The 15,358-nt window shown below is 39.4% G+C and overlaps 1 protein-coding gene across 2 annotated transcripts in view; it reads right to left on the minus strand.

Moving 5' to 3' along the window:
* CSMD1 (CUB and Sushi multiple domains 1) overlaps positions 1-15,358 on the minus strand; it is a 2,060,432-nt gene that overhangs the window by 56,535 nt on the left and 1,988,539 nt on the right. For both annotated transcript variants that reach the window (XM_030555566.1, XM_030555565.1), the window contains exons 56-57: positions 13,908-14,081; positions 12,460-12,642 (exon numbers count right to left, since the gene is read on the minus strand). In XM_030555566.1, the coding sequence (XP_030411426.1) occupies positions 12,460-12,642; positions 13,908-14,081 (357 nt within the window). The remainder of the gene's footprint in view (positions 1-12,459; positions 12,643-13,907; positions 14,082-15,358) is intronic.

Here is a 15,358-nt window from a genome sequence, read left to right on the forward strand (position 1 = left end):
TCTCAGGTTTTGGAAGATCTTCATAAAAGTCATTTTGGCACTGTACAGATGAAGACCATAGCCCTGCGTCATGTCTGGTGGCTGGGGAGAGGAAGGTGAAGTACTGTACTGCATGTCGTTAAATTTAGCACAATCCTGACCCAGTTCATCTACACCCTTAGTCATGGCCTCAGAGTCCTTGAAAATGTATTCACATGGACTTTGATGGACCAGGAGAAAGTTATATGTTTTTTTTTTCATAGTCAATTCCCATTTGAAATGGTCAGAAGTTTTCATAATGACTTCTACGACAGCTTCCAAGACCACTGGACATCTTCATACCTTATTTAGCTAGTCTGGCTTACTACAGTTGATGAATGGCAATTGACCTCAATTCTGTTCTGAAGAATTTTAGAGATTCCTGGCTTCAGATGAGATTCAGAATATAGATTCTGCTCCTTACCATCTTGCTACAAAAGGATTAGCTGAACAGTTTGTACAGACACTTAAAAATGCCTTAAGAGATAAGTCTATTTTGAATCATAAAAAGAAACTGGACATTTTTTTCCTCTTTGTGCTACAGGAACACACCAGATGTTACTACCCAGAAGCCAACTGCAACTCTTCTCTTGAACCAATCTTTTCATACCTGCTCGGATCTGCTACGTCCTGATGCTGCTGCACATGTAGCCAATTCAGAAGCTATGCAAATTGATCGACAACATCAGATTCGTCATTTTTTTTTCAAGTAGCAGACTTAGTGTGGACTTGCAGCTATGATTGTGGAATGAAACGGGACATGGAGAACTTGTAAAATGCATGGGAGCTTTTTTGCGCAGGGTAAAACTATCCAATAGTATTTTATAGAAATGGCATTTAGATCAGTTGCAGTCTCAACAAGTCCTGGAGATTGGAGATGTTCCAATAAAATATTCTACTCCTCCCATCTAGCCTCCTTCCATTACCACTCCTAATTTTCATTACTCTGTAGAAGAAACTTTGGCACCAGATCCAGTTTATTCGATATCATATCCAGTTGATTCCGTCCACTGACTGTTGCTGTTTTTCAGGACACCGTCACACCATTATCACCACGTTATCCCAAGAGAGTGTGAAAATCAGTTGTATGCCTGAACTTATAAATTGTTCAGTTAGCTAGTTGCTAGGACAGGGCAGAATAATCCCTTGCAATTTAAGTCGGTGGAAGTCCACCTGTAACTTTTAGTTAAGTAATATAGTGCTTTATATTAGCCATATAAATGATAATGTATATATGTTTGGAAAGATTTTTTTAAGGAGGGTGGAAGAAAGGGATGTCCTGTCCCTTTAAATGTTTGAGCACTCCCTCCTTCCCAGTGCAAAGCCTCATTTTCATTTAGTCTGTTGCCAGTAGAATAAAGTCTCCAGGGCAGACAGCTGTGTTTCTATCAGCTCCCTCTATGTCTGTGTATCTCCTTCTTTGCTGGGTCCAAATAAAACAATTTTCATTATAAAGATGAGAAATGGTTATTTAAAACATTGTTTTCCATGAGAATGTATAATTCATGAATACTGTAAATACTTAAGTTGTGATTCTGCAAACACATAGCCTCTATTCTTAGTGATTCATTTAGTAGTCACTGAATTATTTTCTTTTTCTTCCACTGTTCTCTATATACCAATCCTTAAGAAAGTGAATGTTATATTCTTCATGGCTTTATAGAAATAGCATTTTCCAACTTCTTAGGAAAACTACTAGCTATTGATAAAAACAGCTAGCTTGATCAAATTAGACTGCAGAGAGACATTTAATTAGAAATATGCGTCTTCATATTAATAGAATACATTTATACTTCTAAGAACAACATTTACACCATTTCATCACTTGTAAAAAGTGACATGTGAAAAGATGCTTGCTTGTCTGGCAAGGAAACAGAGCAGCCAGGTAAAAAGTTGAGCCAGCAATCCAATCAGGTAAACAACTGGGTCAGCAAATCCAGTCATCTAAACAACTGAGTTAGCAAACTAATTTCAGTGCTAGGCAGAAAAAATGTTTATGCGATATATAATGAATAACTTTGTATCAGTGTACTTGCAATGAGCACTTTAAGATGAGCACACATGAGGGGATGAGGTAGATTAGGCTTTCTTCAGGGAACTAATAGAAGTTACTAGATCACAGGCCCTGGTTCTCATGGGGGACTTCAATCATCCAATATCTGCTGGGAGAGCTATACAGCAGTGCACAGACAATCTAGGAAGTTTTTGGAAAGTGTAGGGGACAATTTCCTGGTGCAAGTGCTGGAGGAACCAACTAGGGGCAGAGTTCTTCTTGACCTGCTGCTCACAAACAGGAAAGAATTAGTAGGAGAAGCAAAAGTGGCTCTCCTGGACTCCTTTCCCCCTCATGTTATTCTCCCAGGGGATCCTGCCTATCAGTTCCCAAAGAGTCAAAGTCTGCTTTTCTGAAGTCCAGGATCTGTATTCTGCTGCTCTCCTTTCTTCCTTGTGTCAGGATCCTGATCTTGACCATCTCATGGTCACTGCCTCCCAGGTTCCCATCCACTTTTGCTTCTCCTACTAATTCTTTCCTGTGTGTGAGCAGCAGGTCAAGAAGAGCTCTGCCCCTAATTGGTTCCTCCGGCACTTGTACCAGGAAATTGTTCCCTACACTTTCCAAAATTTTCCTGGATTGTCTGTGCACTTTGTCAAGGCCCGGCTTGACAAAGCCCTGGCTGGGATGATTTAGTTGGGGATTGGTCCTGCTTTGAGCAGGGGTTGGACTGGATGACCTCCTGAGGTCCCTTCCAATCCTGATATTCTATGATTCTATGACCTGAATGTGGTGTTGCACTTCCATTTAACCCTATACTGTGCCCTGTTTCAGTGGACTGATCACTCACTGAAGCAGCAAATAAACAACATACTTCTTCATCTCAAGAGTATATCTATGAACCTGTGGCATTTTGGGTGGTAGGAAAGAATCAGTCAAAAAATGCCATTCATATCAGCTACTTTTAAATATGCAGAGCAAAACTATTTGGGGTTTTCCTAAAATATAAAGTCTCTGAACTAACCTATTGAAGGCTTTACTAATACAAAATTCTCAATGACTTCGGTGAAAGATTTACATTACTGTAATCTGCAGGATACCCTACAATGTTAACTTTTTGTAGTCATTCAGAGTACATTTCAACAACACAACATCCAAATCTGCCTCATTATGATATGGTCACATAATCCTTTGACTTGCATTAACGCAACTCTCCTGATGTCTAAGGCATTACACAAGCATAAAACTATTTTAAGTTTAAGGAGAATTAGGCCAATAAACCCTTACTAACTTTCCCCTCCCCTTATATAATCTTGAAGCTGTACATAAGCATTTTTCAGCTACTGGAACGTATAAATATCAAGCAGTCCACGAATGCATTTTAGGATGACTGTATTATTATGAAACATCACATCTTTGAAACTCATATTTTCACAAGATTGTGTTGATTAAATCTGTGTCTTTTTGGTACCTAAGTGTTGTGTTATTGGACTCTACTAGAATTTAGAATCCCTATGAACCTTTATTTCGCATACAAGATTTTTGAGTTTTTCTCCTATTTTTTATTTGTCTTTCTTGTGTTCTTACAGATCTTAGTAATGTATTTAATACACATTTTCCTCCATCTGTGTGTGTGTAGGTTGAAACTTATCACCATTGCATCCGAACACCTCCCAGGAGATAATATCCAAAATTACAAGAGAATTCAGTGATGTGATTTTCCACTCTACTTCCGTGAGGCAGCCAGCCTCATGTTTTTGTTTGTTCTAATTTTCCTCATGTCTTCTTTCTTTCCTACTTCCTCCTCTTATAGTCTCTCTTCATTCTCTTGTTAAATGTTCTACACCAATATGTAAAGAAAATCAAGCGGCATCATGTACCCAGAGGCATATCCTATTCTGTGCTCCTCAAACAAGTAGGACCCTAACAGCCGCAGAACTAGTGCAGCTCTATTGCACAGAGGAGGTGAGAGAGCTCTTAGGGAACCCACACAGGTGCTCCTCCTCCTCTATGCACTCATTTCCACAGGGTTTTACCAGGCTCTTCCAGAAGGGAATTTGGGGTTGCATTGTTGGTGGATCTGTGACTTGTACATGCGCTAGACATTAACCTGATGGAATAGGGAGGTAAAACCACCACAGGGGTTAATGCATCTCTGAACCTGCAGTTGCTCCATTTCAGCTCCATGGCCTGGGGAAGGATTATTTTGGCTGTGTGCTGTGATATGGCATTTGGCCGACAACATATACACGCACAGTTTACAAAATCTGGAACAAGGCACGCATTCTAGCACAATATGCCACTTGATCTGCTCTTTGCTCTCTGCAGCTGTTCCTTAGTTATTGCATCTGTTTCGGCTATTTCCAAAGCAGACAATTTTCCCAGATTTCAGTAATTTTTACTAGTTCTCCCATCATAGTTTTCACCATCTGTGTTTGGCTCCTAGTCTGGTATTTGTCAGCTGCCACAAGCACCATGTGGAAAGCTGCTTACTCATATGATTTTTATATGGTGTTTTTTACATTAATTAAAAAAAACAAACATTTTGTATTCACTGTATCCCAGGATGAACTTTTTAAGTAGCAATTTGTATACTTTTTAATTACTTTTGATTCTGAATAGAACTTGTAAATCTAATCAATTAATCTAAATTAAAATGGTTATGTTACAAAACATGATTAGTATGGAGCTCATGGGGCATTCACTCTAGAAATATTGGATCAGATTCTGTGTTAAAAAGTAGCCTTTTTACATCTCTCTGATGGCAGCTTAAACTGATTGCATAGGACACCTCTTTTGCAGAGGTTTCTTGACCAGCATAAAGCAAGTGCAATATCTCTATGTAGCCTCTCTGCAGGCTTCACTATTGCCACTCCCTCTCCTTTCCCATACCTATTGTAGGAAAGAGAAAAAAAGCAGAATTTGGCTCATTGTATCTTCATCAAACTTTCAAACAAGCCTTACAGCTGGCACTTACATTCAGTTGTATTAATTCATTAACTGACATTAGCAACTGGATGTCTCAAAACTGCACACCCTTACATGAATAAAAATGTGGTTCTTCTTGGTCATGAAACAATTTATTAAACTGTTTTAAAATTTTCATGACCAGTCATTTACTCTAGTTGTTAACCTGAAGGCATCAATGAACCACCTATCTTTCCAGTCTCACTTCAATAATATGGAGAAAGATAATCTGTACTAGAGAAACATTTCCAGGTTAGCGATATATTATCCCTATTTTGTATTGCTGTTTCTCTGTTTTCATTAACGTTGATAAAACTATATTTTTGCATTTTCTTTGAAAATCTGCTAGAGAAATGTCTTCGCATGGAAATTTATAATGGTGCCTACTGAAACCAATATTTGATATCAGTCTTTATTCTCCATCCGATAAAAGGATTACTGACCTACAGTAATTGTGGTTCTTCAAGATGTTGTAGTCAGTGTGGTAGATTCACATGTGCCTCTTGCATACAAGATGAGAGTCTTTTGAGCTGCAGTTTGTCAGGGCCATGCATATGCCCTGTGCCTTGTTGTGATCCTGTACAAGGGCATAAAGGGCAGAGCAGCCACAACTGTTTCAGTTCAATTGCAATTCAAAGCCTGTGTCAGCCAAGGACTCTGAAAGAAGGGACGGAGGGCGTGTCATGGGATCCAAACTAACAACATCTCAAAGAACCAGTTACTATACGATGAGTAACAATTGCATTTCTCACGGTGTTGAGTGTGTATTCGTTAAGAAGAAGACAGGCAGGTTGACTGACTTGGTTTAGATGAAATTCTGAGACTACCTTAGAAATGAACTTTGGGTGAGGTTACAGCACCACCTTCTCTCTATGAGAAGTTGTATAGGAGAGTTTGGCAATAACAGTTTGGAAGTCTATTCATTCTCATGATTGCTACTAGGAAGAGTGCCCATAATGAGGTGGTGTAAAGACCATTCTCGGAGAGGCTTAAATTAAGGTTCCATTAAGGATCATATTGAGGTCCTTGACCATACTGGGATCTCTGACCAGTGCATGTGTATAGAGCCCCTTGAGAAGCTTTGACACCATGGGATGAGAAAACACTGAGCACAACTATTCGGGCAGTTTGCAAAGGTGAAATTGCTGTGACGTGGATCTTAATAGAGCTGAATGAAAGGTTAGCCTGTTTTAACTGCAATCTTTGTTACTGAGGCCTGGACCAATTCTAAATCACGTTAGGCTGCCCATATTGGGAACCTCTACTAATTAGGACAAGAAATTATTTTGTTAGATGGTTTCCTGTGCAGTTTCAGGCTTTCCTAGACTTGTAGGGAGCAATATTTATCTGTGTTACTAATCCAGTCAGCAGGTGCAGTGACTTTGGGCCAGGTTGGAGTGTCTGGCCTTGGTGCTGAGAGATCCAGGTATGGCTAGTCTCGGAGCAGGACAGGAGGCTAAGCTTGACTCTATAGTAGGTCTGTGAGCCAAATCTGTTTCAGCCAGTATGGAACTATGAGAACAATCATGGCTTTGTCTCTTTTGATCTTGAAGATTGTCCTGGGAACCAGGAGAATTGGTGGAAAGGTGGAAAGCAAACCTCTATTCCACTGTTCTCTTGGCTTCTGTGACTCTGTCCTCTTCTGGTTCTCTGTCTGTCTAATTGCTCATTTGGCATGTCCTTTGGAGGATACTTGTCATCTCACTTCCAGTTTTCTGTAGAGGGTTCTACATGGCTCTTTTGCCCCATTCTCACCTCTCTCTACATTTTGATCTGGGTAATGTCATCTGCAAAGATATATTCAACTCCCATCTCTGTGCTTACCACTCACAGATCTACCTCTCCACTCCAGACTCATGTCTTTCTGTCCAAACTAAAATCTCAGGCTCTGTTTCTGATAACTCCTTGTAGATATCTAGCCATCAATCAATGTGGCTAAAACAGAGCTCTTAATCTTCCCCCCATGCTGTCCCTCACATCTCCTTTCTCAGTCTGGACAACATCACCATCCTGCCAACCCTACTCTGTATTCTGGACATCATCTTCATTTCTCTCTAGGTCTTCATGTACAGATTAGGTCTAAATCTTGCAGATGCTTTTTGCATAACATCTCTAAGATTTGGTCTTTGCTATCGATCCACACAGCTAAAACTCTAATCCAGACTCTCAGCATCACATACTGATTGCTGAAACATCCTTTTCTCTAGTCTTAACTAATGGCATCTGGTGCCACCAATATCCATTCAGAATGCTGCTGCAAAGATCGTTCTTCAGGGCCATTGCTTTGACCACCTCACCTTTCTCTGAATACCTCTCCTGGATCCCCCTTCTCTGTTGAATCAAACAGAAGCTGCTTGCCTTCACATTCAAAATCCTTCATGACATCTTCCCACCCTCTCTCTCATCTCAAATTCACTATTGAGATGTTGACTCCTGCCTCTGATTGGCCTATAATGCCATCCTCAGCCTCCCACTTGTATATTTTTAAGCAAGTACCTTTGTGCTTTCTCCTCCACTTCCCCCTCATTCTTGAGAGGAGCACTATGTAAACATCTGATGAGATATCTCACTAGTCTTCTTCAAAACCTGACTTAAAACCCTCCTTGTTCTGATGCCTGTAAAAACTTTACAACAGTTAGGCTGATGGTGTGTAGAAATCACTGCCTGTCACACTGGCCAATATTGTCTCATTGGTTCCTTGTGCTCCCCAGTTGGTCCATCTGTATCTATGTTGTCTCTTCTCTTCTATTTAGATTGTAAGCTCTTTGGGGCAGAGATCATCAATTTGTTCTGTTTTTGTACAGTGCCTAGCACAATGGGGTCCTAGTTCTTGTCGGAGGCACTATGATAATACAAATAATAAAGAAAAAAATACTAAAAATAACTTCAGGAGCAAGACATTCAACAATAATCTGCACTCAGGCCTGTTCTGGAAAAATATTGTAATATTTGGTATTGCTCTCAGTGCAAAGAACTCTATTACAGCAATCCCTCCAACACTGAATATCATTCCTGTGATGGATCTGTGCAAGGACCATTCATGACTGGTCACAGATTCACTGCTCAGTAAATCCTCTAGACTGTTGCTAACTCCCAGCAGATGAATGGCCATCAGGACAGAAGGGCAAGAAGTGATTATTATAGGCTGGGGGAAGTTGTACCTCCCCAAACAGCCAGACATGGCCCTGCTCATTCTCCACACCCAGGTCCCCCCCTTGTGTCTGACACTGCATGCAGCTCCACTCCCTCTGTGGGGTCACCCCAGCTCGGGCGGGGGCTATGCCACCTGCCTTTCTGGCGCTCCAGGGCTGGGGAGGCTGTGGCTACATGCTGTCGTCCCTCCCAGCACTCTGGGGTTGGAGGGACTAGCCTGGGGCAGGGACTGGTGGCCGAAGCGGGGGGTGTGTGTTGTGCTCTTGTGTGGGAGTGCAGAAGGGGTGGGGCCTGAGGCAGAAAGAGCAGGGCTGGAGGCTAGCCTCCCACAGCCAATGGTTCACCCACTGCCCATGACAAGAAGCAAGTGTCTTCTGGTTTGTTTATGTAATACATGGCTGTTTTGTGGTGTGTGAGGTTTTGAACTATTGAGTTTTGGGGGACAGTGTAGTGGGTACCAGGATTTTAATAATAATTTTATTTAATAATTAAAATACAGACTCAGTTAATCAAATAGGCTAAGTAGTCCACTAAAAGTAGAAGCTGACCCTTATCTTTTTTTTAAGGAAGTATAACTCTTAGAATATTTCTTTATAGCTTTCCACTATTCTGTTCCACGTTACAACTTACTTTCAACTCTATTTACTTACCTTTTTCCCCTTCTTAGACTAAATACAGTGTCTATATATTTCTGACACAGATTCAGAAATGATTCTTAAGTCAGACACTTAGCAACTTTGGAATAACACTACTTTAACCCTGTCATAAACAGATGGTTAAGGGTTAATGTCTCTTTTACCTGTAAAAGGTTAACTAGCTCAGCAAACCTGGAACACCTGACCAGAGGACCAATCAGGAGACAAGATACTTTCAAATCTCGATGGAGGGAAGCCTTTGTCTGTGCTTTTTGGGTTTTTTCTTTGTTCTCTCTGGGTTCTGAGAGGGACCAAACATGTATACAGACTCTCCAATTTTCTGAAACAGCCTCTTCTGTTCAATTTAGTAAGTACCAGTTAGAAAGGTGGTTTAGTCTTTTGATTGTTTTCTTTATTTGCCAATGTGTATTTTGCTGGAAGGATTGTATCTCTGTTTGCTGCGACTTGTATTTATACTGGGGGGAGGATTCTCTCTAGTGTCTATAAGCTGAAAGATCCTGTAACATTTTCCATCTTGATTTTACAGAGACAATTTTTACTTTTTTTCTTTCTTTTATTAAAATCTTTTATTTTAAAAAACCTGATTGATTTTTTTATTGTGGTGTAAGACCCCAGGGGAGGGGGTCTGCACTCACCAGGGAATTGGTGGGGGAAAGGAGAGAAGGGGGGAGGAAAAGCTTGATGTCTCTCTGTGTTAGGATCACTGTCTCTCTCTCAGGGAGAGTCTCGGAGGGGGAGAGAAAGAGGGGGAAGGTGAATGTCCTCTCTGTTTTAAGATTCAAGGAGTTGAATCACAGGGATCTCCCAGTGTTACCCAGGAAGGGGAGAATGTGGGAGGAAGAAAGGAGGAGGGAATGGTTTATTTCCCTTTGTTGTGAGACCCAAGGTGTTTTGAGCCTTGGAGTCCCCAGGGAAGGTTTTGGGGGCCAGAAAGTGTCCCAAAACACTATATTTTTGGGTGATAGCAGCTCTATCATTTCTAAGCTAGTAATTAAGCTTAGAGGGGTTCATGCAGGTACCCCATCTTTTGGACTCTAAGGTTCAGAGTGGGGAATCATACCTTGACAAACCCAAATTAATCTTGTACTCATTAAACTTGGGAAGGGATAGTGTCTAACTAGGAACATTAACACACTCTCTCTAATGGAATGTTGGATAATTCTAACATAGAATTGTGTAATCTGAATTCTATAAAAAAGCTATCTCACATAATTTTCTTCTTAAAGTCTCTAACTCACATGATTGGTTTTAATTGAGAACTAGTCAGATAGTTTAATGTCAGAAGGGGCAACTAGATCATCTAGTTGGATCTCTTGTATATTACAGGCCACCAACACCACTCAGCACTCACACATTAACCCCAACAAAGGAAATTAGTCCCAAGTGAATTAGGTCTGCAGGAGCCTAGACTATTATTTGCCACAGACAGGGAATACAAAGCACCAGGTGCACTAATTTCAATGTTGCAAATAACTTGAGCTCATTTTTCATGTGTAGAGGTGGACTATCTCTTTTTTCTCTTAGCTGTAGGCTTCAAGTTTAGCTTCTTTGGAGGGCAGGTCCAGGGAAGACAGCAGATAGATACAACTTCAGGTGTCATTGTAGTGAGAGAGTCCACCCTTTGCTTCTGTATGAGTAGAGTCTTTCATAGGGTTCAGTGCCCCCTTCTTTTGGCCTCAAGGACCATCCTTATCCAACAGGATTCTAGCATGTTGGCTATGTGGAGCAATAATCTGGTGTCTCAGGTCACTGGGCTCTCTGAGGTGGACCTCATCTGAGGTGGACATTTTCTTCCAAACTGGTGACCACAGGTATATATCCTCTTCATAAGTAGTACATGTGAGAGGTCCAAGCAAGAAGGAGTTGGCAATAGATTTCCATCTAATGGAATAAGGACTATTCTCACTTTGCTAAGTATACTTAATGGTTTGTCACCAATTACCATTTCACACATGTCCACTCATTCCTTGTGACAGTTAGTAAGTATGCCAAGACCAGCAATGAGTATGACCTACTCCAGTGCCCCCTCACCTCAAATCAAAGCTCCTTTAGCATTCCTCATTAATTAGCATTTGACCAAATAAAAGTTATCCAGGCCCAAACTCAAATCTGGCCCTTGTTTCCTACAGCAGGTAGGAATACCACATATAACAGTCTGATGGCTGCAAGCTCCATGATACCATATGTAATTTCATGTAATCTAGTGATCAAGTTCCTTTAATTTTTAGGTTCTTGCAAATGAGCTCCTCAACCTGTCTGTGATTAGTGTATATGTCAGGGAGGGAATTGAACAGTGTACCCTTTTTCATGGGCCCCAAGACCTGTTCAAGACCCCAAGCCAATTCTGTAGACCTTCCACTCTATCAAATGTCTTATTGAATAATATACTGATTAGAGCAGACTTGAAGGAGTCGCAGGTGAAGTCTGACAAGCAGTTTGCATGTTATGCTTGCAAACTGACCTCTTACATAACAGTACAAGACACATCTGGAGAAGGAGTGCACGAAGCAACCGGAACCTGTCCTCAGGCAGGCATGCTTTTCTCTGTTATGGAGCTGATCAAGGCATCCAGGAACTCTTTGTCTTCTATAGGGGATGAGTGATGATTTTAAATAGCTCATTACGAAGTGACTAGAGAGAGAGTACATTCCAGGCTTGCTGTTTTCTCACTCTATATTTTGCCTGACATCCAAGCAGGGATACATTGAGTGCCCGGTCTTCTCAGGAGGGATACTAACACCACAAGGCATTTTGTGAAGACTCTTGGTGGACAGTCCAAATGGAAATACCTTGTACTGGTAATGATTTGGTTTTACCATGAATCTCAAATATTTCCTGTGGGCTGGGTAGATGGCTATATGAAAACATGAATCTTGCAAGTAGAGAGTTATGAACATGAAGAGCTGGAATGATGGAGAAAAGCATTACCATCCTGAATCTGAGGTTGGCATAGGTGTTTGTTCAGTTTCTTCAGTCTAGATTAGCATAAATAATTCCTATTTAATTCAGGTTAAGGAAATATCATGAGTAGAAGCCTCTTCTGTTGCTTCTAGATGGAGAAATGAGCCCACTTTTTTGAATTAGGCTCTCATGAAAAGATCTCCGAAGAGGAATGGGATGGGAAGGGTGTGGAAATGAAAAGGATAACTGTGTTCTACATCCATTTGTCTAAAGTGATATCGAACTAAACCTGATGGAATGGGGCAAAGTGGCTCCCAAAGATGGCTATTGGCTCCTGATGAATTCTGATGTGTCTCTTGATATTACTGTCAAATCTACTACCTGGCAGATGCGGTGGTATGGGCAATGGAGGAGTTGGATGATGGTTTCCTTTGAGTATTGCAATCATTTTTAGGGAGATACTCTACAGCTGTCTACCCTGAGAACAAAAAAGACCTTGCTGCCTGTTTGGGCTGATATTTGTAGGGCAGCTTTCAGTAGAGAGTTGGTGTAAAAATCCCTAGTGAATTAAGCTCTCCACAGGCTTGGCAGTTTGGTAGGATTTTGGTGTTTAAACAAAAGTGTAATGACATGCCAGCTGATTTTTATCAAATTTCTCAAGAGTAATTTAAAGGTACATTATTGGTGTAAGATTTTTTTTAAAGGAAAAATCATCGTTTAGCAATAAGCCATTCAATGTTGTGATAAATTTTGGCAACTGCCGCTACTTACCATCACAAACAGGCTGTAAACCAGACCAAGAACCATTAAGCAAGCATGTGCGTTCTGCAGATCCTCTCAGCTGATAACCCATTTCACAGGAGAAACGTAGTAGACTTTTTATTTTGAATTCATCCCCGAGTCTCGACCCATGAGGTGGCACACCTGGATCATCACAATATCCAGGACTATTTCCTATAAAACATAATGCAGTAGCATTACTGGCAGACAAGTTATATTTAACTGTATGTATAGTAAAAGTTACACTACTAGCTGAATTGTTTCCGTTTTAATTAATCACTTTGCTCCGGGAGATTGAAAGTAAAAAAGTAACTTCTATGTCTATATCTGAATCTGATAAGTGTTAATTAAAGCTCACAAAGTGATAAAAAATGAGTGATACAAGACAAATATTGCTATTGAAAACATTCTATCTTGTGTGATCAATTATTTCTTTAGCATGTATAACTTTTAATAGTTGCTCAGTTTTATTGTTCTACATGTCTGCTGTTATTAATTTATAACAATCCTGCTTTAATTAAAATGATGAGTGTAAATCCCATATACTGCTTATTAATGCAGAGGGCTTCTGGTACAACTCAGAATATATACACAGTGTATGTATTTTTTATTTTGTTTTTAAATCAAGCAACTATAGATACATTTTCTCCTTCTTCTCCAAATATGCAATTCTCCCATCAAAAACTTCACCTGGCTCAAGTATTAAGATAGAAAACACAATTCAACCTCAGTAACAATTTTTTAATTAGACTAGATGTTTTTAAAAATCAGACGATGATTATAATGGTCCCTTCTGACCTTAGAATCTATGAATCCATAAAAACGTTATGATTTTGAGGTCCAGTATTTCAAGGCCCTGAAGGTATAGAAACTGAAACTTCCTATCAATGTAATCAGAATGTCATCTTCTCACCACAGGTCTGGCCTTTTTACAACAAGTAAAATGGCCCAAATAGCATAGCGGGGCTATAAAAGACCCAGTTCTGACTGGGAAAAAAATCACACAGCACAGATACTGGAAGAGCAGAGAGTATGTAACCGTATGTGGTTTACCATTTAGTATCCTTGCTGGTATGTTGTGTGTGTGGTAGCCTTAATATTCACAAAAAATTGTATATAAATAAAAATGAGCATATGTGCAAACGCAAAGCAGAACTGTGCAAGTGTGTAAATACTGTTTTGTGATGTCATTTTATGTAGCATTGTACTGAACACACTACAGAGAAGAAGGCTACCTACATAGTGACAAAGTGACTAAGAGCAAGTGTATCAGGATGTTTGAATAAAGAGCTGCAACTGAAACAAGTCCGTACACGAGGAAATAAAATAAAGCTGGAAAAAAAAAGTTATTTGACTGGAGTTAAAAAAATTGCTATTTGGGTACAGTTTTAATTATTTTAATTATAAGGTCACATTCACATGATGGTACATACAACTACCTGAACAGTGAGGGAGAGTTCCACTCCAGCTGCTATCTTCTTGGCACACTCTAGTAGAATTTCCTATGAGAGTTCGACTCGCTGTGCAAGAATAGTGAACTGTAGTTCCATATGTGAATTTGTCTCCTGAAAGAACTGCATTGGCAGGAACTCCAGGATGTCCACAAGAAATGGCTACAAAGAGGAAAGAAAAAGATTAATATCACACGGCTATTCATTTTCAGATCACACAAACATCCGTGACAGACTTCTAAATATGACGTCAGCTCTACCCAAAATAAAAATAGTTGGGTTGCTTATGTATCATATGTTTAATTCTGTTGTTGCTGTGAATGATTTATTCGTCTTTGATAAGTTTAAGATCAAGAACTAAACTCTAAACTCATTTCTTTGACTTATCTTTCCCTCAGTGATTTCTGCCATATCCAACAAGTCCCCCATCTACCTTTAAAAAATCTTATAAACTAGATACACTGTATCAGCCACAGCCAGAAAAACAAGTCAGTGAGATTTTTAACATTTATGTCTATTTTTAAATACATGGGAGGTGATCAGATACTACAATGATGGGGAGAATCTTAACAAATAAGTAGAGGATAGATACAAAAAGTATAAAGATATGAATAATTAAGCCTGAAATTTTATCAGAGAAATTCGTAGAAGGCAGTGAATGATAGGAAATATATTTATGATCATTTTGGTGAATTATGAATTGCACATATTTATTTCTTTTGGGTTTTGAAAAAAATCATAAAGGCAAAGTTTTGTTTGTGCACGTGTTTCATTAAAAAAACAGGGAAAAAGTTTAGATTTGTTTAATCAAGAAACAAAATTAATCTCATTATTAAAAGAAATTCATAGCCAGACATTTTTTTTAATGGTTAGGTCTTCCATCAGGGAAAAGAAGTGAAGGGAAAAGAATTCTACATAATGTATGTAAAAAGTCACAAAATTCAAATTTTATATATATATTTAATTTAATCAAACAATGTTGAATCAAGAGCAAAGTTGTAACATCTCTGATCTGTTTGTGGAGAACTTGGGAAAAGAAAGAAAGGCTACTTTCATCAAACAGCATGTGATGGCCATGATGTAAAGGAAAAATTGAACATAATTTAAAAGAATAATTCACAAGTACTGTTTTACACTGAAAGTAATAGTCCATTTTTCCTGCTAAACTGAGAATTTTTAACAAAAAAGTTTCTATATTGGGTTAGGTATTTATAACCCGATCCAAGCACTTTTTTTCAAAAAGTTTGATACTTGGAGTAAGAGAGCAGAACAATGTCTGATTCCTTTGAGGAATTAAAGTCTCTCATGGTATTTGGAAATCTGCTTATGAATTCAAATATCAATGAGCCAAATGTTATAGTCCCCACTGAAAAACTCTAATTCAATTGAGAAAGGAATGTGAGATTTGTCCTATAGACAGTTAAAAGGATTTGTGTATG

The sequence above is a fragment of the Gopherus evgoodei genome, chromosome 3 (assembly GCF_007399415.2).
Source record: "Gopherus evgoodei ecotype Sinaloan lineage chromosome 3, rGopEvg1_v1.p, whole genome shotgun sequence".
NCBI lineage: Eukaryota > Metazoa > Chordata > Testudines > Testudinidae > Gopherus > Gopherus evgoodei.